We start from the raw sequence: 24,842 nt of genomic DNA, 5'->3' as shown, positions 1-24,842 counted from the left end.
TCATCAGGGTTAAAGCTTAGAAATGTGTATTCTTAGAAGATTCTCCAGATGATCTTGGAAACCCCTGAAATTGTGGTGCAAAATTTTATGTGTCATGTTTCTGGGGGGGCTATAGCTTTCATCAGACTCTGAGAGTACACTGACCCCAAAGAGGTTAAGAACACTTGCTATGAGCCACTGGTTCTCAAACTTCAAGGTGCTCCAGAATTACCCAAGGACTTGTTAAAACACAGATTTCTAGGCCCTTCCTCTCAGAAATTCTGATTCTGGTAGGGGTGAAGTCTGAGAATTTGCACTTTAAACTAGTTACTTGATACTGTTGATGCAGCTGGACAGAGGTCTATCCTTTGAGAACCACTGTTTTAGGACTTGGCTAACAACACTCTGTGCCTTCAGCATTAAGCTCTGGAAGTAAAGTAAACCTGTCAGGATTCTTTACCAATTAATGTAGTAATAAACTTAATGAAGCTTATCAAAGCTCAATCTAGTTCAGTACTGTAAGAGAATGGTAAAGAAAACTCCCTCCTTGCTGGCAAAGCAAGTAGCAGTGGAAAGTACACAGGCATTTTTAGTTGACCCATTGATAAATCTGTTTCATAAGCAATTGCTTCTTTTTAAAAAATTGTTTTATTGAAGTATAGTTGTTATACAATATTATATGTTGCAACACAGATTTTAAAGGTATACTCCATTTATAGTTATTATAAAATATTGGCTATATTTCCTGTGTTGTACAGTATATCCTTGTAGGTTATTTTATACATAACGGTTTGTATCTTTAATCCCCTCCCCCTCCCCTCTCCCCACTGATAACCACTAGTTTGTTCTCTATATCTGTGTTTGCTTCTTTTTTGTTACATTCAGTAGTTTGTTGTGTTTTAGCATTTGCTTCCTTATGTAGCATTTCTTCCCATCAGAGTAGAAAAATTCATAGTTCCATGACCATTTAAATGGTTTGATTTTTTTTTTTTTAAGCTAAATAATGTAACCTTTTGAGTATGCTCATGTTATCCAAGGCCAAGTAGAATACAGCTCGAAGTTTGACCTAAATGTGTTGGGAAGAAGGAAAGATGATCCTCAGGATTCCTGAAATCAGGAAAAATTGTTCTACTTTAAAAATCTCCTAAAAACAGGTGGTCAGTGGTCAATGCAGATAAGTTTTCAGATCCCTAAGGAGAAAACAACTGTTTGAAAAGCTATAAAACACTAGTAAATCCACAGGAGTCCCAAAGAAGTTTATTTGTCCAGACTGCTTACAGGCTGTCTGAAACTTTGAAGGAAACTAAGCTCCTGGAAGGAATCTATTATCCATGAAGAGTCTAATTGTGAAACTTCCCTCTCTCTCTAGAGAGATAAACTTTAAGCAAGGCTTCTGGGCATCACTAAAGGGCCTTAGCTTTTTCCCTCCCCTCTTAGCCTTAGGACTTTTGTTGCCTCATCCCCTTAGAGGGGAGATGTCCTCAATGAAACAGGAACTGACCTAAATTAAGAAAACAGAGCTTTCCAGGGGAGGGATTTCGTTTAAAGGAAGTGTGGCAAAATTATATTAGTGGTTATTGACCTGAAATTAGGTTATGGGTATTCGTTTTCTCTGGGGGTTTTTGTTTTGTTTTTGTGGGTTTTTTTCCAGTATAAACTTTCAGTTGTTCTGTAATATGTTAGAAGGGAAGGAAAGTTCATTTTGAATGAATCATAATTTGTTAGTAATTCAAAGAAAACACTTTAGTGCCAAAGTCTTTATGTGAAGTTCTCTCTTCCATTGTAGCCTTTTAACTTGGCATTGTAGTTAGTACTTTGTTATTTCAGGCCTGTCAAAATGTTGGCATAAGTTATAATACTTAACGAAATATGCTTGAAACTTTTATAACTTTGGTATTACCATATTTTGAATCTAAATACTACTTAGCATATGGATCATTATCACCTAAAATGTATTAATTTTTAAAATAACCAAAATAGCTACTCTATTATAATTAATGGAAGTTGTGAATCCTCCTTGTTAGTTGAAAAATTCCGTTTCCAGATTGTTGCTGACATCATCAGAGTTTTTGACAAACAAGGAGATAATGGGGAAATAATTGTAGAGGCTTTGTTGACTTGTGCTGCACAAGAAACAGATGTTTGCCAGACAGAAATGAACAAAACCGATAAAGAAATAGATATCCTATTCAAGTTTCCAAGAGTACAAGCAGTGAAATTATTAATAAAAATTGGAAAAAATATTTTATTTAGCTTAACTTTGAATTTCTTCTGTGATTTTGTGATTATTAGCATTTTAACACATGCTTTGCATTTATGGTTGAGTAGATTTAATTTTGTAATATTTTTCTCACAAAATTACATTTACTTTTTCAACGTAAGAGATGAAGGATCTGTGGATTACAGAAATTCTGTGCCACAAAAGTCTCCCATGTAGTTATTTCTGCCAAGCAGAACAAGTCTTGGTTAACTTAATTTACTCTGAAATGGAGATGTTACTTTTAACTTTTAATTCTGCCACCTTATGTCAGTAATACATGAACATTCAGCAGTACTCTTTTTATGCTTTCTTATATGCAAAAGCAATAGTAGCAGTGTTTATGAAAAGTTTGGTTTAATTTTGTTTATCTTCACTTTGCTCTTAAACATTAAATTGCTTAATGAATACAGTATTAGAATCTTAGAATTGGAAAAAATCTTTGATATTTCATAAACAACCCCTTGCCAAAGCCAGAAATGGGATCCTTCAGTGACAAGCTTGCCAAATTAGTTTTCATCCAGATTCTTCTTGATTGCTTCTTGTTATTGGAAGCTCACTACTTCATGAGTAAGTCTCCCTTGGTTTGATAGTGTTTAATTATTAAAAATTTGTACATTCTTTGTGCTGAGCTAGAATTGGCCTTCATGGAAATTTTACTTACAAGCTTCTTCCTTTTCAAATTACCCAACCCTTTAAATGATTGTACATAGTTAATTATTGTTTGCTGTCCTCCATTCCTTCAAATGATCCTAATAATTCATGATTTTTAAGTGTCGACACATCTCAGTTTGTAACTGTTCCTCTTCTATTATGATGTCCCAAATTGAACAAGATATTCAGAGATGGTATGACCAGTGCAAAATCTAAAGGGACCAGTACCTCCCTTGGTCTGGGTACTTTGTGTCAAAATTTAATTTGTCACCACTCTGTCCTCTCTTTTTAAAAAATACATGACTTCTATTGGCTTAGTGTCTTGAAATCCTCCAGGATTCTTTCATATGAATTTCTAGGAAGCTAGATCTCCCTTACATTCTACCTATGTAGTTGATTTTTTTCAACCTGAAAATAGAACCTAACCTTTTGATTATTAACTTTGGGAGTAATCTAGTTCTTTTTTTTTTTTTTTTTTTTTTGTGGTATGTGGGCCTCCCTCTGCTGTGGCCTCTCCCGTTGCGGAGGACAGGCTCCGGACGCGCAGGCTCAGCGGCCATGGCTCACGGGCCCAGCCGCTCCGCGGCATGTGGGATCCTCCCAGACCGGGGCGTGAACCCGGTTCCCCTGCATCGGCAGGCGGACGCGCAACCGCTGCGCCACCAGGGAAGCCCTAATCTAGTTCTTAATTGCATTTTTTGTGAGATATATTTTGGAATCATTCTGTCATTTATTAATTTGCAAATAAAGATAGCCTTCAAGTGTTAGTGTGTAAGACCAAAGATGAAGAGATGGCTATGTTATAGGTTAAAAGCAGCACTATCATTCAGTACTGTTTAACTAGGTACAAATGTACCAAGAACTGTCATCTAGCCCATATTTCATTGACTTAGGTATTGCAGATTTTCTTGGTAAAAGTAACCTTTGTTTTTATTAAAGGACAAATTATTCTCAATGAGTATATTTGGCTCTTAATCACTGTGTGGGTTTTTTTGTTTGTTTGCTTTTTCATGATTCTAATTATCCATCTTAGAGTTTTGCTGGAGTTCATTTACTAGCATGTAGTTTTTTTCTAAATTGCCCCTTTCCTCCTTTAATATTAATAGGTACCTCTCTCTAACATCTTGATAATGTCATGGTTTTTTTCAAAGATTGCCAGTAATGGCTCTGAGTTTATATCTGTCAATTTAATATTCTAACATGTAATTTATTTGAACCCTCTAAACTTGGAATTTTGGTGGTTTAACAAAAGCCTGAAGATTTTCCTATTATTTTTGTAATAGTAGAGAAGTGAAGAAGGCCTAAATATCCAACACTGAGAAAAGGCGTAATAAACTTAATGTTCATTTGCTTAAGTATTTATTAGATAGCTATTTTAAATGATGGCAATGTAATAACATGAAAAGAGTAGTAAGTGGGGAATTCCCTGGAGGTCCAGTGGTTAGGACTCTGTGCTTTCACTGCAGGGGCCTGGGTTCAGTCCCTGGTTGGGGAACTAAGATCCTGCAAGCTATGTGGCACAAAAAAAAAAAAAAAAAAAAGCTAAGTGAAATGAGCAACTTATAAATTATATGTGCCTTAAAACTTGGTAACAAATATACATACTTGTGGAAAAAAGCCCGAAAGTGCAATTACATGCTTAACTGGCTGAGTTCATGGTTAGAACCATGGGATCCTTTTCTTCATCCATTTCTTTTGTTTTCCAAATTATTCTCTAATGTAATTATGTTATTTATAAGGAAAACTAGTTGTTTCTTGAAAGAAAGCAAAAAGGATCCTATATCTGTTTTTTATGGTTTAGTTTATTTTTAATCCCTAGTTTACACTTTCTACATTAAAACATATTTTTTCTTGATAGAAATAATAGTGACAAAATAGGAATTAAATTAAACTTGCTTTTTCTTTTAACTCTTAGTGTTTTATTGTCTTCTCATATGGTGTTTTTCCGAATATAGCTTTAGAAACTCCTTTATGTTGAATGGTTTACCTAATCCTGGTTGTTTCTTCTTTCTGATAGGTGACATGTGTCAGTAAAGCATATTAAAAATAGATAAGTTTATTATGTTCTACCTCTTTTCCTTGGTAGTATATAATTTTGCATTTTCTTCTAGACTAGTTTCAGTTTCCTTCATTTTAAGTTCAAAGTTTAAAGTTTTATTCAGCAGATAGCAAAACACTTTGCTCTCTGCTGCCTCCTGGCAACAAGCATGAAAACAATATGGTTGTTTCACACCATCTTACAACGTAAAAATCATTCATTCAGCTATGAATTAGGAAATCCAGTTTCTAGTCCCAGGGCTTCTACAAACAAGTATTTTGATGAAAAAAATCACTTAATCTCTCTGAATGTCCATTTCTTCCTCTGTAAAAATGAGATTAATCTCTAAAGTTCCATTTCTATTTTAACAGCTATGTTTCTTGTATTAAATTTTCTCATTCTCATTTTACCCCCTCGGATTTGAAAATCCACCTTTATTTCACACTAAATTTCTGTACTTACTTGATGCTATTTTGGGACTTTTTAAACTATCCATTGATTATTATTTATGTATGTTCTAGTTTCCCATTGTTGTATTAATTAGAGCATTGAAATTTGTTGTATCTTTTAGGGCTAGTTTCCTATTACTGATTTGTATTTTTCTTTTCTTTCTTTCTAGAACTTTTCTGATTATATTTGCTTTTCCATAAATTTGATTTGTCTACTTCCAAAAAATCTTATTGGTATTTTTATCAAAGTCATATTAAAGTTATAGAATAATTTATTTAAAAATTACATATTATTGATAGGTTTAAAGGAAAAATATCAGGTATTCAGAATATTATAATATGAGCAAGGGAACCAAAGTAAATCATCAAGCATGATTACTGTATTAATGAATTTTGAGGTAACTACTTCTGAAGTTGTAGTGATATTTCTAGTGGTTTTGAAAGAAGCATGAATAACTTAGGAAAGAAGGTTAAGTATTTAATTCTCATCATATTTGGCTTTATGTGGTGACAGGGTACAAGTATGGCTGTGTCCTAGTAACAGTATAAAATACAGGTTAGAAGATGAAAATTTAGGTCTAAAAATATAGTTTGGAATTATTTGTGGAGAGAAAAATTGGTTATCTCAGTGGCACACACCTGTGAAGTTGTAGAGAAAGAAAAGTACAGTCAGCCCTCCCTGTTTGCAGGTTCTGCATCTGAGGATGCAATCAACCGTGGAAAATTTCAGAAGAAAAAATTCCAGAAAATTCTCAAAAACAAAACTTGAGGGCTTCCCTGGTGGCGCCGTGGTTGAGAGTACGCCTGCCGATGCAGGGAACACGAGTTGGTGCCCCGGTCCGGGAAGATCCCACATGCCGCGGAGCGGCTAGGCCTGTGAGCCATGGCCGCTGAGCCTGAGTATTATAAGTAATCTAGAGATGATTTAAAGCTTATGGGAAGATGTGGGTAGGTTATATGCAAATACTATGCTATTTTATATAAGGGACTTGAGCCTTCAAGGATTTTGATGTCCTCCTGGGCCCTGGAACCAATCCCTCACAGATACAGAGGGATGACTTTAAGTGAAACCTCATAATATTGGGAGGAAGAAAGACTGATCAGGGAGATTCTGAAAGAGAAGTCCTAGATATGACAAACTGATAAAACTACTCTGGAGTTAGAGTATGTGCTTTATTAGTACTCAGAAAGACTAGAAGGAAAAAATAAAAGGACACTGAATTCAGCCATAATGCTTATTCAGACACAGAGACTATTTGTGTAGTGTTTTTGTGTTATCAACAGTGATTTTTCTTAGTCAACTCTATGTCATAGAACCTATGATGTGATATTTACCAAGTTAAAAAATGAACACATTCTGTTGTTGCACAACTTTCCTCTTATGACTGGGGCAGTTATCAAGGATATAGGTAAGAAAGGAGGGAAAAGTGCACTGATTCAAGACATCCCGTTACATATTGGTTGAATGAACCTCCTGCATGCTTAAAGGAGAGAAGAGAGTTTAAAAATCAAGATTACGTCGTATCATCTGGAAATCCTCTTGGAACTTCATGGTTTATTGAAGGTACGAAACTGCTACACAACCTTTGCAGTGCCTGGAAGATCTACATGGATTTATTAATGTGAAGAAGTTAATCATTTGGGCATTACCATGATGCGAGAGTTACACGTTTGATTATATATTTTCATAGATTTATAGGGCAATAGGGCATATTGAAAAGTATTTTCCTGAATCTAGTCAGCCTTCAAATAAGGCTATATCAAGTCCAAATCCTCTTTTAACTACTGTTGTTTCTCTTGTTTTCCTATCCTTATGTCTAAAAGAGAAATACTTAAAATGCTAAGCCACTGAAACTTAGAGGTTTTTGGTTTTTTGTAAAGTCTGTATACTTGGAGAAATCCACTTGTTTGTTTAGGCTTCCATATCTATAAATATGAGGGATTTATTTCTTTCATAGCGCAAGATAAATGTGACTAAAATGCTAGTTTAACTCTTAATTACATGTAAAAAGGTTCTACAGTTATTGGAAGGAACAGATTTTCTTCAGATAGCCATACAGTGTTGCTTTCCTTTTAAGCCTCTGTTTACTTTCTCACCTCTGTTGACTTATTCAGCTTGTAACCTAGAAACCAGCTAAAAAGGAAGGAAGTCAGAGATGTGTATTTCTGGGCAGTAACTGGAGTAGTTTCCTCTTCCTCTAGCCTGGTTTAGCTGCCAGAAAAGACCTTTTACCCAACCAAAAAAAAGAAAGAAAAAAAACTTTTAACATTAGCTCTTCAACTTCCTTCCTTAATTCATTAAGGAAGGTATAAGCCATAAGAAGAACCAGTTTAAAGGACTGAAATGCTGCTCGCCTCAAATCGGTGCTTTTTGCTGTCTGAAAGGTGATATTTAATACCATCCCTTACGAGTTGTAAGAACAAGAGAGAATTAAGGAGACTTGATGTAAAAGCTGAGCAACTTAACGCTTGCTACCAAGTGGTTTCTCTGTATTGTTACTTCACTATTTTTATTTGTGTTAGAAATTTGCCAGCGTACCAGACCAAACTCACATTCATATATTTATAAAAATATTTATTAAGGCCAATTTAAATATTAAAAAGATATTTATGGTTTTCAGCTAGTTGCACTTGTACCCTTTATTTGCATTAAGAATCAACTATGTAGTATTTATGTCAATGGAGAAGCATCTAACTTTAATGCACCTCTGATGTAGTATGAAATAAAAGTGAATGGTTTTTCAGTATTGACATTAATTATTTTGATTTTATAAAAATTATTGAATTATGTATCACTAGCAATATATAAATACTGTGGCATTTGGATTGTTAGCTAAGTGTAGGTCTTAATGCTGTTTGATTCTGTAGGGGACTAATAGTACTTGAGGAACAAAGACATGTTTTTAAGTTAATAACAACACATATAGTCAAACTTGAATTTATGTGAGATTGTAAGATGAATCTTGTGAAATATTTAACTCATTCTCTAATGTACAGTAAATTGTAGAAAAGTAGTATGATGTGTATTTAAAATTTGATAGTTTATAATGTAATAACCTGAATCAAACATTTGAGTTTCTTTGTTGTTTGTGGCTCAGAATAAGGCTGCCATATTACTCCAGTTGTTTTTCTGGAAACTTACATTACATTGAATTCTTTTAATTCCATATATGTTTTATGTTCACATCTTAAGTAATTAATTATGAATGAATTATTGGGATGCTGTATTTTATATTTTGGCCGCGTTGGGTCTTCGTTGCTGTGTGCTGGCTCTCTCTGTTTGCGGCGAGCAGGGGCTACTCTTCGTTGCTGTGCATGGGCTTCTCATTGCGGTGGCTTCTGTTGTTGTGGAGCTCGGGCTCTAGGGCGAGTGGACTTAAGTAGTTGTGGCATGCAGGCTCAGTAGTTGTGGCTTGAGGGCTCTAGAGCGCAGGCTTAGTAGTTGTGGCGCACGGGCTTAGTTGCTCCATGGCATGTGGGATCTTCCCGGACCAGGGCTCGAACCCGTGTCCCTTGCATTGCAGGTGGATTCTTGACCACTGTGCCACCAGGGAAGTCCCTTTACTAACATTCTTTGAATAATCATTACCCCTCTCTTTCATCCTTAAAACAGGATTGATTGAGATTTTAAGTGCAATCCATAATAGACTAAATTTAAAATATCTGCTTTTCAGTAGTTAACCTGATGTTTTTTTGAAATGAAATTGATACATCTGGAATAGATTTAAAGGGACAGGGCATTGGCTGGTGGCTGGAAATTTTTTCTCTTAACATAATTTGATAAAATGGTTGTGTGTGTGGTATTTTTAAAAATCAGTGTAAATTTTTAAATTTATTGAAATTGAGATACCTAACATTGGGACAAATTTATAATAAAAGACCATTCACAAACATCATTAAAAAATAGGTGAATGAAGATGGTGTTTCAGAGACACTAGTCTGCCACCTTCTTGGTCTGCCGGCTTTCCGAATAAAGTCGTATTCATTGCCTCAAAAAAAAAAAAGGTGAATGTTTTCTTGCACTTGCAGATATCTGACATTCTTCGTATTCACTGTGTTTATTATACATACAGCACACATCTCAGTTCAGACTAATCACATGTCAGTGCTCAGTAGCCATGTGTGGCCATTATAGGTTTTTATAACTATAAACTATTTAAATTATTTTTATAAACAATGAAAATGTTTCAGGAATATTTTTTAATCTGCCAAAATAAATATTACCGGTTCGTTTTTCCTTTGAGTAAAGTGTCAGTGAGATTGTTGGTTATGTCATTTGATTTAACTTAGATTATTACTCCAGAAATGTTAAACTGTTCTCTTCCCTGCGTTTTTAAAAATATCAGTATATTTCTAAGGAGAAATGATTAAACTAAAAATAAATTCTTTACTTGCAAACACACTTCAAAGTATTTTTGATGGTTTAAAGTTATGCTTTATTTTTTCCAGCTTGAGAGATATTTACACATTACTTGTTTTCTGCACTTTCTCCCCTTGGTAAATCTGGAAAGCAAAAACTTTGTATTTGCATTTGCTTTATGAAGGAGACAGTAAACTTGAGCTCTCAGTCTCGCCACTAGTCTGTCTTTGTCTGTTGTTAAAATTATGAGCCAGTCTCTATGGCGCAGCCAAATGAGTAATCACCAGTAATGTGACTCGTGCTGGAAGTGACTCCATCAGCACCTGTGACGGAGGATTAGTTACAGTTTACAGAGCACCGCCTCTTCCCTTCTCTCAGTGTGCCCTAAGCCAAGTAGTCGTTCTCATTTGGGTGTCTGCACTGTTGGAAGCTACTGCAGTGTGTTTCCACGCAGACACAGAGTACAGTGGGAAAAGGCTTTCTCTAGCTGATGGATGGCTGTTCTCTCTATTTGGAGTATCTTACTGGTTATGTAAGCGACCTCGGGAGAAATTATCCTGACCCAGATCGGAGGATGCAGTAGTGCTTCAGCTGCAGGATTTCTTAGTCGTTAACACCACAGTGCTGATGACAAAGAGCGAGTTGTAATCCTCATCACTGCCAGGACCGAGCCAGAGCAGACAGAAAATCGTCATTTGGTCGTCGGAGACTTGTTAGGTTACAGCCTCTGCTTCGTTCTGTGGTCTTGGCTTTTCTTACTATACAATGACGACGCTGCAAGTAAGCTTAGAAATGCTTGGTTTGAGAGACATTTGCCTGTGATTTTTTTAAGACTTAAGAAGTATTTAGGCTAGATTAAAAAAAAATACTGCTCAAGAACAAAATGGAAATGTCAGCAATACTTCTTGACCTTTAAAGCCTTGTCGTGGATATATGAGATTTAAAGATACTTTAAAATTCTCAAGAACAAAGTACGGTTTGTATTTTTCAGCTTACTTTTTCTTTTGTCTTAATTTACGTTTGGTTTTGCTTCTCAACCTTAGGAATTAAGGTCACTGTCTTTTATAGATCCAGCCTTAGTGTTCTTAGTTTTAAGAATTTTTAACGATTTCATTTGTTTAGGAAGAGATTTATTGTGTGTGTAGTAATTTCATAACACTGTAAAGATAAAAAAAAGAGCTCAGTTGTTTAAAGTATTATAGCAGAAATGTTTTAGATTAGGGTTTTAGAATATAATGTGTTAAGGGAAGGTAGGGGTGTTTGTTTTGTGAGGGTTTTCTTCTGTGGTGTATTCTTGTCCCCACCCCCAACTTGTTTTCTAACAGTATCGTGTTTTTCAATAGACCTGCTTGGGTGGGAATTTGGACTTTGTTCTTTCGAGTCACTCCAGTCTTTTTTTTTTTTTTTTTTTTTTTTTAAGACTAAACCTTGACTTCTGAGTTGTATCCTAGATTGTTTTCTGCTTTAGTATTCCTTTAGGGAGATTTATATCAGATTTTTGTAGTTAATGAGCCTGATTTTTTTCACTTGGAAAAGGAATTGTTAAATGTTAACTGGAGATTGTTAGAAACTCAGACTGTAGACATAAACTCCATGAATTTCCAATTAAATGTTAAATGATGAGCTTTAACATGGTTTGTTTGACCAGCTGAGTTATGTTTGAGAACTGTAGCTGATTTATTTTAAAAATGTTTTTTTGAGGAGGGCTCATCTGTTCGCCTCTTCCTCATGTGAATGGAATGTGGTGCAGCGTGGAGCCCCAAACAGGATACAGTTGTTCTAAGCATTCTTCCTATAGCGTGGTAGGCCCTACTAGAAATGCAGGCTCTCAACTAAGTATTTGTTTTGGCTTTATACTATATTTAAAATACAGTTAACAAAGACAAAGGACCTTAAAAGAACTCCCAATCCATTAATAAAATTGAAAAAGTGTTTTGTTTAATTGATAATTTTAATTTGGACTTTCAAAGGCTTTTTTCAGTGTTAGAATAATAGTCTTTTTATGATTAGGGCCATATTCTACTGTGACTTTCATCAGATGGTAGCTCCTTGCTTCCCCTTAGGCTGTGGAAGTTCCTCATAGAATGGTATATCTTTAGAGTCTTGAATTACTTAGCTATGCATGAGTTCTAGTTTCTTTACATTGCAGTGCACCTAGACCCATGAAATACTATGTAAAAATCTGCAGGATCCATTTGCTTTTATTTAAATATTTTTATTTTTAAGCTAATAATATGTCTTTGAAATGGATGTGTTTGACTTGGATACAAAAGTTAATAATGGTTACATCATTGACTTGCCACTTTAGGGAATCAGGATGTATTTTAACTCTTAGTTTTATATGTTGTTTGTCTTTAATTTTTCCATAAAGTACGAACAGTTGCATATTTTTAGGGTTGCTTGTTTAGTACATATTAAAACATTTCTTTAACAAGTACTATAAAAGTATTTATCGGCACTTGGTGGGAACATACTTGTAGTTTAAAAGTAATTGCACATTTTCAAATTTGCAGGTCGTGGCCCTGTTTGCTAATAGTTAAGAAGCATGGTATACTTCTGACTTCCATTTGTACATGGTTATTATAAGTATTCATGTATCAGAAATAGACCATTATAAACCAGTCTTTTAACATTTCTGATAGCTAAATTCTACCAGTGGCTTTCAATTAGATACCCTAAAATGAGAAATTCTTTATTTTAGCCTAGAAACTAAACCTTTGTTTTTTCTAACTCAGTAATTTAAATTATGATAAGTTGGCCTGTTGAAATTTACCCTTAGAACTCTGACCTACCTTAAAAAGCTGAGCTCTGAGAGGTTCTCTTCACAAGAATGTTTTTCATATTATAAAATGACTAGTTCTCATAGGAAATGCAAACCACCTGTATTATTTGCGTAAGAAAGAGGCACTCAAGACTGGAGAAGTTTACTTTTTTCCCAGATCCTACTTAATTGAATTGTATCTTTAGCCACTTAGATAATACCTTTTGTAGACCTTTTTGTTAACCTTCCCAAGTTGATCTGACTTGGTACTGTTTAAAAAGAAATAGAGCATTTGATAAAGTTCAAGGATTAAAAGTTCTCCTGAGAAGGTGCCAATGTTTCCTAGTTTACTAAAAACTAAACAAAGATATAATATGAAAATGTTACATATTACACTAAGGAATTTAGTTATGGTAAATGGAAAATGCTAGATGGCAACAGTAGCAGGAGATAGCTAAATAATGGGGGAATGTCTGTTCTGAAAATGTAATTTCTCACCCAAATAAAAATACTTTTGATACATATGTAGTACTTAAAAGGTTAGCCCTAGGACATGGGAGGGGGAGGATATTACTGTGATTAGGTTTTCTAATCATAAATACTGAAAATAAGTGGAGGTGTAAGAGAATTTTTTTCATGTTAATTTGTGAAAGAAGATATCATTTATTCGTTCATGGTGTGGATAGTGTAGAAATAAGGCATGTTTAAAATATTTATTGCTCTGTGTTTTTAGCTTTTTCAAAACACAGACTCCTCAATGAATCGAATTGAAAGCTTTAAAAAGAATTTCTTAAATAGAGAAATTAACTGCTTAAGAGCCATTCTGAATTAAAAATCTTGAAGAGTTTTTCTCCAGAGTGTTTATTAGTTGTGATTAGTAAGATGTTAGATTTCTTTAAGACATAAATAAGACAAGGGAGGGGAAATACAGTGGCTTTGGCTCTCCTGGGGATTTTTACTGTCTGTGCGGAAAGCTTTGGTTTACATCCAAATGGTTGCAGAAGTTGCCTGTAGCAAGAAAGATTTCCCCATGTGATATAGGTAGTTTAGCAACTTAGTTCCTTGTTTATTTCATTTTCCAAACTTAGATTCTTTTATAGTAAAGCCACTATATGTTTTTAAGATGGTGGAATATTGTTTTCATTTTTTAAGTTTTAAAGCAGTATCATGGATATAATGTACTTGGCTTTTATTCAGACTGCTTCTATTCGAAAGTGATTGTGATAGTCATAAGAAAAATGCATATATAGTACCTTTATTTCCTTCCTTCCTCTTCCTCTCCTGCCTCGCTCACTCCCACCCCCACCCGTATGAGTAAATTTCTTTATGTAAAAGTTGAGTCTCCTTTAAAACAATCAAATGACCATGGATTTCCTCCCCCCCCCCTCCCGCCGGCCCATGTTTTGTTTTGTTTTTTAATAGTGGAAATCTGGAGAGACTTTACTGAAAGGTCGGTTTTGTGTAATACTTCTTACCTCCCTCTTCTTTTCCTACACCCTTCCCCCATGCTGCTCTTACTGAAGCAGCTGGATTTTTATTTGTGCTTGGGGCGGGGGCGGGGATGAGTAGTACACGGGGTGGAGTTAAAAGACCAGATGCATCCTGATCATTTAAAATCCTTCTTGATGTGAATGAGCTAGGAAAAAAATTACACATGTAAATCGTAACTACTCTGTTTTATAAAGAATAATACAATATTTTAAAGAGTTGGGGTAATATGCTGTCCTACCCAGTTTACTTTTTCAGAAGCAATTTCTCTTTTATATTAGAAATTTTTATACACATGTATATTTGATTATATCCCTCTTTTAAAATAAACTGGGACTTATACTGGAATTTTTTCATATCATTTCTTAAAATCTTCATTTCTTTTAAATAAATAGAAGGTACTCTATTGTATGGATAAAAGCATCACTTTAGATTATAATATGAAAACATATCAATTGGTATCCTAAAACCATTATGATAATGACTTTAATACATTGTATTTATATATACCCCTTCACATTTTGAGGATAAAATCCAGAAAATAACCATTAGAATTTTTTTTTTTTTTCTCTTACCAGACTTTCAAACCCCTGGTTGAAAAAAGTATACCCAGTTCAATCACTGCAGTAGAATTCCTTGTAGATAAACAACTGGATTTTTTAACTGAAGATAGTGCCTTTCAGCCCTACCAGGTAAGAAATTTTAGGTTGCTTTTAAAAATTAACTATTCACTAAACCTCACTGATATTCAGATATTCTTTAGAATATTCAATTCTAGCTAACATCAAGGTGTATAAGAAACCCAGTGCATCTGATAAATTTTGATTATAGGATAAATGATTCATTTATCCAGTCAACAAATACATACCGAGAACTTACTATGAGCCAGCCAGCATCCTGTCGCATGCACAAGTGAGCAAAATAAAAGTCCCTGCCATTCTAAATAATGTTCATTGTTAGAAAATAACTGGTTAGATATTAGTATAAATTATCTTTGTCTCCAACTCTAAAGGTTAAGAGTTGAGTCAATTAATGTAATTAAATGAGATTAGTGTTTACTATATACATTCATATCAGTTTAGCATAATAGTAGTTCATTTTCTTTTTAAGTGGGAATTTTCCTTTAGGTTGTCATTAATTGTTCAGTTTCTAAATTTTAATTCCCAGTTGTTGCAATTTAAATACAAATACACTTAATTGGAAAAAACGTCGTAGGTTTTTAGATTTAAATCATGTAAAGAAACTCATATCAAAAGTAATAAGCTAAATGTTTTTTAAAATCTCCAGTTAAGTTCTATCAGTTAATTTTTTTAAGGTTGAAGTGAAAATGCACAGAAGTTTGTTTTCTTTGTATATTTGGATTTTAGGTTGAATTAAATCAGTATATTTTATAGGTTTTTTTTTACTTAAATGTTTAAGATAATATAATAAGTGCCTTGAAAGTATGAGTGAACTAGTTTGACTTTCTTTTTTTTAATAGAGCTGAAAGTCAATACTCCTATTTCATTTCAGAATAGTTACTGTTTTTCAAAAGTAAAATATAGAGGCACTGTTTCCATGGAAAGAACAAGAGTTTGAGTTAATGAGCAGTGGTTTGTTGTGTGTGAAATTATAATACTTAGGGAATTAGTAGTGATGTGCCGCTTTTATTAGATCTACCAAAAGTAGATGATAGTTCTCTCGATTAAATGTTATTTCTTACTTTGAAGTCTACATGGGTGTGTTTTTGTCTTTTCACATTATTTTTCATAGTTCATTAAATGGCCTCATTTTTGTACTGTTAGCTTTTGCTCTTTGTCTGCAGTATTTACAGCTAAAAATTCATAGCAGTTCCAGTTTAATATTGGAGGTGTTAGAGCTTTTCCCTCGGGTTTTATTTTGTTTTGGTTTTAGTTGTAAATGCCATTTAGCTTGCTATAGCCTTACTTGCCTCATTTCTAACAGTCTTTTAGTGGGAATTAGACTAGGTGAGTATAGGTAAAAATCAAAGGAACCTTCCACCTCAGTATTTTAATTCTGTGGCTGCTGATTAGCACTTTAGAAGCTTGGATTTGATTTAGAGAACTGAAATCATTATGTAGAAATTACTTTTAAAAATAAACTCTTGCCAGGTGACCTAAAACTCTACAACATGTTTATTAAAATTATAGTGATTGAAAGAATTAGAAATAAAGGCTTAAGAGCTAAAGTCTTATTTGACTTGGTGATTTGTATGATTGTCTTTGTTAGCTGTTTATATTTTCCCTGCTAGTGTAGGTAAGTTGACCTCTGGCCTAGAAGGATACAATCTTCCAAAGGTGATGTGATTCACTTGACATTTTAACCATTTTTGCTTCACAAATAACGTGAATTCTCAGTTCTAAGAGATTAGAAGGAATTAAACTAACAGCACTTGGTTTAGGATCCAGCATACCTTAATTTTAGTGTTTCTTAAGAGTTTTAGAAGTAATAAATGGTATACAATAAAGCTTTTTTGTATGTATTTTAATTTTTATATTTAAAGTTTTTTTAACCAGGTTAAAAATATAAAAATAGTTTCTCCAGTATGTAAATTATAGACAGCTACTGTAATATTTTGAATGAAAATTTACTCCAGAGACTGAAGATGGCTTAGCCTAGGTTTTCAAAGTTATTTATTTAAATGAATTTATAAAATATAGACATACTCTACATAAAGAAAATACTTTTAGAGTTCATGTAATTAGAGTGGCTTTATCCCACAGTGCTTTTCTCTAACCAGTTGTCCAAACAGTACATTAAATTCCTTGGCATGTTAAACATGGCAGCTGTTCCTGGCATAGATTTTGTAAATAGTGCCTTGATAAATCTTAACCTTAGGGTAACCATATGTAAGTCGAAGGGCATTTGGGGAAAATTGAACAAGTTTTTAAAATGGTCTCCCTGTTTTTTCTCATTTCTTTAAATTTCATGAGGTAGTTTCTTCTGAATCTGGGTGTTAATTGTCCTTTGTAGACTTCTTATGTGGGATGGGGAAAAAAGTGTTCTTTGGAAATGGCCTTTCTGTATATAGAGTACACCTAAGTTTTGTTTGAAAAATTCCCACAAGTGATGCTTCACTGTGAATCTGTTTAAATAGTTTTATAGTGGGAATTCCCATTCACCATCTTTCTCCTTGAGTGCTCAGCATTTTATTCTGTAGTAGTATGCTCCCTTTCGTTACCTTTATAGTGGTACAGCCCTATTTTTTAATATATCACAATAACATATATTGTAAGGTAATGGTTAGGAAACAGATGACTCAGAATTAATACGGATCCTTTCACTTTTAGGTCACTGGTTTGCACTTATCTCTCTGAATGACTTCAGTGTATTGAGTATCAGATGGCATGTATTAAGTTAGTTGATTTGTTCTTTTTAAAAAATATTTATTTATCTATCTACACTGGGTCTTAGTTGCGGCTCGCGGGATCTTTTAGTTGTGGCATGTGGGATCTAGTTCCCTGACCAGGGATTGAACCCAGACCCCCTGCATTGGGAGCATGGAGTCTTAATCGCTGGACCACCAAAGGAAGTTGCGATTTGGTCACTTTTTAAAGTTACGTGTGGTTGGTGGATCAGGGTGCAACCATCATAGATTATAGTTTTCAATATTTGGAAAGCAAGTTGAATGAGGAGAGAAATCAAATCAACATTTTATAGACAATATAATGAATGCATATTAATACATTGCTGATGCAGCGTACCATGGTATTGTTAATTCTGTTTTTTCCTTCCTTTTGCACACAAATGAGTTTCTGCTTCCTCCTTTTAGATTTCCTGATCATGGCTGGCTGCAATTAACTTTCTTTGAAGTAAAGGGGGAAGGGAAAAAGAGAGGAAGTAGGAGGGAGCTCTTCAGATTCTACTATGTCTCAGCTGGCTGGGAAGGAGGAGGAAAAAACAAATTATTTGTTCTTAAAGATGCTTTTTACAGTTTTCGGGTTTTTTTTTTTTTTAATTACTATGACTTCTGTGGTATGGTGGCTTTACTTTGGAGGATGAGTAGAGAAGTTTTTAAAAACTCCAGTAAAATTTGAAGTTTTGATCAAGTTCATGTAAAAAAGTTTGATAATGAAATATGAACATTGAACTTTTAGCATGATTTTGAAATCATCTTGTCCTGGATTTTGGCTTCTAGCCATGCACACACCTGCAGTTTTCAGGTTGGTTGCCTCATAGAGGATGTAGAAGAGATTATTTCTTACCTGAAAATCGTACATGACTCATATCAGTTAATCTGGGTTGGTCTGGCTTGTTAGTCCACTGTTTTCTAGGGATCACAATCCTTTTTTGCTTTTAAATGTAATAAAGGAATAATACAAAGGGCACTAGTTGAAAACCATTAAAGGTTTGAAGCAGAATGTGCTGGCTTAAAATTATACCCAATGTCTATCTTATTGTATATTAAAATTCACTGTATTGGGTTGGCCAAAAAGTTCAGGTTTTTCTGTTTTCTTACGGAAAACCCAAACGAACTTTTTGGCCAACGCAATAGTAAAGAGGTATTTTCCCTAGAATAAGGTAGAAACATCCTAGACCTGAAGGAATGATCCTATTTGAAGTTCTTGGTCATTATAATGTGCTAAAAGTTCAGAGATAAGACTACTAATACTACAGTTTCTATCATCGCAAAATACCGACTTTGAACTACTTTACTAAGTCCTTGATATAGTACTATTGTGCTGTGAATTGCTGGTTGAAGGGAATGCATGGAGCAAACCTGAGTATTTTCTTAGTTCCTAGACTAAAGATTGATTAAGGACTTGAACAGAGAAGAGTCTTATATTATTTAATGAAAGTGTCTGAACTGTGTCAGATCTGTTTGTCATTGCTATATGCTCCTTCAGTGAGAAAGTTGTTTTTTCAGTTGGAGTCTATTTTGAACCACATTCCATCATTGATTATATAAATTTTTTGTCTGCAGTTTGAGAATAACCCTAAGTTATTTTTTTTGTTGTTTTTATTTATTTATTTATGGCTGTGTTGGGTCTTCGTTTCCGTGCGAGGGCTTTCTCTAGTTGTGGCAAGCGGGGGCCACTCTTCATCGCGGTGCGCGGGCCTCTCACTATCGCAGCCTCTCTTGTTGCGGAGCACAGGCTCGAGACGCGCAGGCTCAGTAATTGTGGCTCACGGGCCCAGTTGCTCCGCGGCATGTGGGATCTTCCCAGACCAGGGCTCGAACCCGTCTCCCCTGCATTGGCAGGCAGATTAGATTCTCAACCCCTGCGCCACCAGGGAAGCCCCCTAAGTTAGTTGTTGCTTAGTACATCTGGTTTACTAAAAATAGTTTAAGGAGTGTAGTGTAGCAGAGACATGTATTTTTTTTCCTTCTAAATTTTTGTTATTTGGAATTGCTTCACTACCAGGATGAGATGAGTTTGAGTGAGGTGAAGTTTAGCCTCCAGTCAGCCTAGATGAACAATCAACTAGTTGTTTGGTTGTTACCTGCTCAATGTTGTATTTTGTTGAGTGAAGTATTTGACATAAGTGAGCCACTGAAAAGTTTGAAAATCTTGTTGGTAGTAATTTGGCTTATAAGCTTATTTATTCCCCAGAGAGCTATGATGATGTTGCTAATAGTTTAGAGAGGAAGTAAACAGAACCTCATTGTTAGTATTGCTTTGGTGGGTAGAGAAAAGACAACGTTTTTGCCCTTTTCTTTACTCTCGTTTCAATTTGTAGTATAGATATATCACTTTAGAGCATTTTTAAACTAACATTCCTGTAGAGGAAATGAGAATTTGACCTGGTACAGGATTTATGTAGTTAGGTAAATGTTTCTGTCCCAGAATTACGCTCAGATTTGTTCTTTCTGGTGTCAAATTACTGCTCCCTCATTAATTTTACTAAAGGAAAAAAATAAATTGACTTTCAGAAACTGCCTAGAAAACTGTTGTTTTATTTTTATGATAGAAATTGGTGGGTTTTTTGTTTGTTGTTTTGTAATGATAACTGAACTTGGTATTGAGAGATAGGTATTTATAAGAAATAACACCTCCTATTAGGATATGGGAGTGGAGTGTGCTCACACCCCACCCTCGAGAATGAGAGCATCTGCTCCTGAGTTGAAGTGTGGAGAGACGGGCTCAGAAGAGAAGTTCCACTTACTGTTAACTCACTTGATTTTTTTTTTTTTTTCCCCAGAAAGGAGTGTTTAAATGGCAGTTTTATGCTCAGACTCTACTTCCCTTTGACTTACCCTTGAAATTTTTTCAATGTCTGGTGTTAGAAACATCCCAACTGACTTCATTCATTTAGCAGTTATTTAAATTATGTGGTTTCCCTATTCATAGCATCCTGCTTAGGTGCTTGATGGTTTTCAAAAGTTGATAAAGGGACTTCCTTGGTGGTCCAGTTGTTTAAGACTCTGCTTCCACTGCAGCGGGCACAGGCTCAATCCCTGGTCAGGGAACTAAGATCCTGCATGGGAACTAAGATCCCACAGGCCGCACTGTGTGGCCAAAAAAATAAATTAAAAAAATAAAAAAATAGGGCTTCCCTGGTGGCGCAGTGGTTGGGGGTCCGCCTGCCGATGCAGGGGACACGGGTTCGTGCCCCGGTCCGGGAAGATCCCACATGCCACGGAGCGGCTGGGCCCGTGAGCCATGGCCGCTGAGCCTGCGTCTCCGGAGCCTGTGCTCCGCAACGGGAGAGGCCACAACAGTGAAAGGCCCGCGTACCGCAAAAAAAAAAAAAAAAGTATAAGTCATAGTCCTTATTAGTTTCCAAAGAGTTTATAATCTGTGATAACAACTTAGATTTTTTAAAATTTCCTTGAAATAGATTTGATTTAAGGAGCCAAAAATGCATAGTAAAGACTTCAGGAATACAAAAGAAAGAAGCCAGCAGAGATTGAAATGTTATAAAGAAGTATCATGAAGAGGGTAAAACTTGAATGGGATTCTTCTGAATGGAGATGGAAATGGAAGATAGGGAGAGTGAGGCAGACATTTAGCAGAAAGGATTGCGTGATCAATGATGAGGTAGATTTAGGGGTCAGGAGAATATCAGTCTCGCTAGAGAAGAGAGTTTGGTTTTGAATATAGACATCATACCAGAGAAATAAGTATTGTGGGGTCAGATAAAAGAGGACAAGAATTGCTAAGTACAGTTACTAAGTGACTTATCTTGTAGGCCCTATGAATCATTGGAAGCTTTGAAGCAAGAGAATAACAAAAACAAAATTTTCTACATAAGAGTGACATCTGGTTATTGTACTATATCAGAAGGAGCTAATTGATGGCATCTTTTGTCTTAGAGAATCAGCCTAGCTATGAAATTTAAAGTCAGTTCATGCAGATATGGTTTCAAATCCTAGCTTTGCCGTTTGCTAGCTATGTGACATTGGGAAAGTCTAAAGCATGCTCAATAATTGGTTTCCTCATCTATAAGATAAATATACTATCCATCTCAGAGTTAGAAAGATTAAGTGACTGACACCTTTAAGAGCTTATTACTACATAGAAACTGCTCAATAGAAGGTCACTGCTATTTAGACTTGCTCTAAATCTCCCTTTTTATAGATGGTGTCTTAAACCTTTGTGGTAGATATTTGAAACTCCTTTCTCTTCTTACCATATGCAACCATTGGACATTTCTCTGCCACCATCTGCGCCTCTTTTAACAATCTGTTTTATTTGTCTTCTCTGGAACTCTCACCATTCCTTCTGCGGCTGGTGCTAGATAAACTTTTTCGGTGTTGGTACAAGCCATGGTCACTGTGTAACAGAACATGTCTTTGTAGTAGTATTTCTTTTTCCCTCTCCCCCTTTTTAAAAAGTATATTTAGATAAGATTCCTCAGTGACTTCTTAAACTCCTGTTTTAAGAAAATGATATTAGAAAAGATGCAGAACCCTATTATGGGATTACTCTCCACAACACATCCTTACCTTTTTTCCCCGCGGGGAAAGTCATAAGCTCTACTTGCTGCTGATAGTTATTTTTATCTCAAAAAGTATAAGTGATATGCAGCAAATTACCGAATTGTTTTTCTTTGTTTGGCTCTGGAGGGAGGCCATGAGGATGTAGTACTACAGTTTGGAAGTCCTCTTAGCGTTGAATAAGAGTTGGTCTAAATGACCTTTGAAGTTCCTTTCCAACATTTAAAGCCATAATTCTGTGAACTTGCTCAATGTGGGAAAACAAATATTTCTGACGAACATTAACCTGATCAAGTTAGTCCCTGGCTAATGATTTTAGTCTCAGGGATAAAAGACATTCAACCTAAATCTAGGTTTATCTCAAAAGAGAGAACTATTAAGCCAGGCAGTGCCAGATGCAAATCGAAATTATGCAAAACTGGAATAACAGGATTGTTTGGATTAGTAGTACCTACTGAGAGCTTTCTTTCTATTCTATATTTTTCTGTATCTGTTTCTGAATTATATTTTGACAGACTTGAGCACGTTCTCAGTTAGTCCATGAGTTTCTGTGTGCATTTCACTTTGCCTTCATATTAGCATTTGATTGAAATTAGAGATGCCTTGTTGCCATAATGTCAGTAAAAATGAGAACTGTGAGATTGTAGGATATACACTGTGCCAAGAGTATAAAAAATACAGGATCATAGCCATAGCTGTGAACTGATTGCTGGTGGAATATTGGCTTGGTAGGATCAGCATCTGTGGGCAGGCATTGGCCTGGGGGGTGGTCTAGGAGATGAGGCCAGAGCAGGAAGCTGCTATTGTGTAGTACTTGGCTTTATTCCATTTCTAGTCAAAAGTGACAGCTTGCAGTAGTGGAGCCAAGCTGAAGCCTAGAAAGTAGAATGGACTACAAGAAAAGCAGAACCAGAAGCTAAAACAGAATCATTGTTACTTCCTTATTTAAGTAGGCTTTTTAAAAATTTTAAATTGGTACATCATGTTTTAATATTCAGTAATTTTGCTCTGCATCCTGTTTAAATACTTTTATCTCCCCCCTGCCTGCATGATTCTTTATTGCCATAATTTCAAAAAAAGTTGTGAAACGTGCTTAAGGTCCCACAAATCAGGTATGCCGATGTGTATTGTCTGCTGCTATTAAAAAGGGAGTTCTTCATTTGTAAAAATTGGTTGCAAAACTTGGTGTGTTGAAAATATATTCATGAAGTTCAGGAACATGTTATTTTGACTGAAATTTGGCTCACGTATGAGCTGTTCTGCAATATTCAGATTAAAAACATTTATAAGTCACAGTCTGCGATAGTTCTCTCCTGGTCACAAATCTGCTATGATCATATGCTGAAAAATCTGCCAGTCTCTTTTTAATTTTTTGTGGCTGCTGTTATGAATTTAAAGTATATGAAATTATGCTTGTAGACATCAGATTCCAAAGATTCTAAGCCATCACTTAGTTATCATTGAGAAAGATTTCTGCCAATTTCTTTCTGCCAATCAAAATAGGTTGATTCTATTTACTTATTCCTTTTGCCCAACCGGGAATTCTTGCTAAAGCACAGCCATTTTATTTAAAAATCCCAAAATCAAAATTTTATTTTTCAGTGTGCTCTTAATATTTTACATTTATAAGGTTCAACATTTTCCAAAACATTTCCATGTGCATTATTTTAGTTAATTCTTATGTTTACCTTATGAGGAAAACATTATATTATTATCTTAATTACATATAATGCTTTCAGGGTACATATATGAATTTATTTAATTCACACAAGTCTTTGAGAAGTCTAACTTACAATGGCTAGGTGGCAGAAATGGAAACCCATTTAAACTAGATTTAATTTTTAAAAGGGGGTGGTGGGCCTATTAAAAAGATACAACAGGAAATGTCATAGACATCCATTGCAGAAAAGCACAGCTGAACCTTACTTGGAATGGAATTAGGAAATAGAAGGCCAGGAACTCAAGTTACATATTTCTTCTGCCCCCCTTCTTCAGTCTTCTTTCTGCAGACAGGTTTCTTCTGCTTAATCATAGGTTTTGCTTCTCATAATACTAGTTTCCATGTGACTTTTGTGTGTCAGTGTCAATTCGCCCACCAGCTCCCCCTCCTTTGCAGGACCTTTTCAGTCTAATATTTGTGTTTCTTGGTAAATTAGGGGTGGGAGTATAGGAGGAGGAAAGGCTGAAAAGAGAAGAAGGAAGAAATAGGAGGAAGGGAGAGAATATGTGATAGCAATTTTTACAGGCAAAGCGAGGTTTAGGGAAGTTGTGATTTGGCATCTAGGTTCACACAGCTAAGTGGTAGCCTAAACAGAACTTGAACCAAAAACTTTAGATTCCAAGATGTTTTTTCTACTGTGCCACCCTGCCTTTGTGAGCTGTCAAACAGGAAACATCTCTTATTTGCACATCATTCTTTTGTTTGGCACTTTGTTATTTTTCTTAGGGTTGACATCTTTCCTAAATATAAGATTAAATTTTTCCTTAATTTTATTGCCTGCACAATCTCCCTAGACTTCTCAAATACTGTCGTCAAGCTATACCCCAAATCTGTGCATCATTTTCAGACTCACTTGTTCCCTAGGCAAGAATCCAAACAGATTAAGATGTTTTGCCCTCTCCCACTTTTCTCAGCTGCCTAGTTTTCTCTGTTTTGCTCAGAGATTTTGTTCAAAGTTAAAATTGAAAAGCAATACTTTAAAACAAAGCCCTTTTAGCCTCTTGTTAAAAGGACCGTCTCTAAAATCCAAGTCTCTCTAGGCTTCAGACTAAAGGCAAAACAGCACTAGCCCTTAGTCAATAAAATAACATTTGGGGGCTCTTTATTCATATGTTTGAGGGCCTGCTGTATTGTATTCAAGCATACAAATACACTACTCAGAGAGTTTATAATCTAATGGTGGAAGCACATGGAAAAATACAAATGTAAATATAGGCAAAAGATAGTAAGTAGCGGACACCAGAGAGGTATAAG

At 35.2% G+C, this 24,842-nt stretch overlaps 1 protein-coding gene across 11 annotated transcripts in view; it reads left to right on the top strand.

Annotated features, from left to right (window-relative positions):
• Positions 1 to 24,842, top strand: part of JMJD1C (jumonji domain containing 1C) — a 316,570-nt gene that overhangs the window by 226,136 nt on the left and 65,592 nt on the right. For 8 of the 11 annotated variants that reach the window (XR_003677767.2, XM_055081403.1, XM_024115698.3 and 5 more), the window contains one exon: positions 14,565 to 14,678. The exons of 1 other annotated variant lie outside the window; for it this stretch is intronic. Coding sequence is in view for 7 of the 10 variants with exons in the window: in XM_055081403.1 (XP_054937378.1) it covers positions 14,565 to 14,678 (114 nt within the window). In the remaining 3 variants the exon portion in view is untranslated. Of the gene's footprint in view, positions 1 to 10,133; positions 10,709 to 14,564; positions 14,679 to 24,842 lie in introns of those variants that run through there. 2 more of the 11 variants (XM_007121516.4, XM_007121519.4) reach the window with 2 other exon arrangements.

This window comes from Physeter macrocephalus, chromosome 20, assembly GCF_002837175.3.
Source record: "Physeter macrocephalus isolate SW-GA chromosome 20, ASM283717v5, whole genome shotgun sequence".
Taxonomy (NCBI): Eukaryota; Metazoa; Chordata; class Mammalia; order Artiodactyla; family Physeteridae; genus Physeter; species Physeter macrocephalus.
Note: the sequence above shows the minus strand (reverse complement) of the source record. Positions and strands in the feature narration are given on the sequence as shown.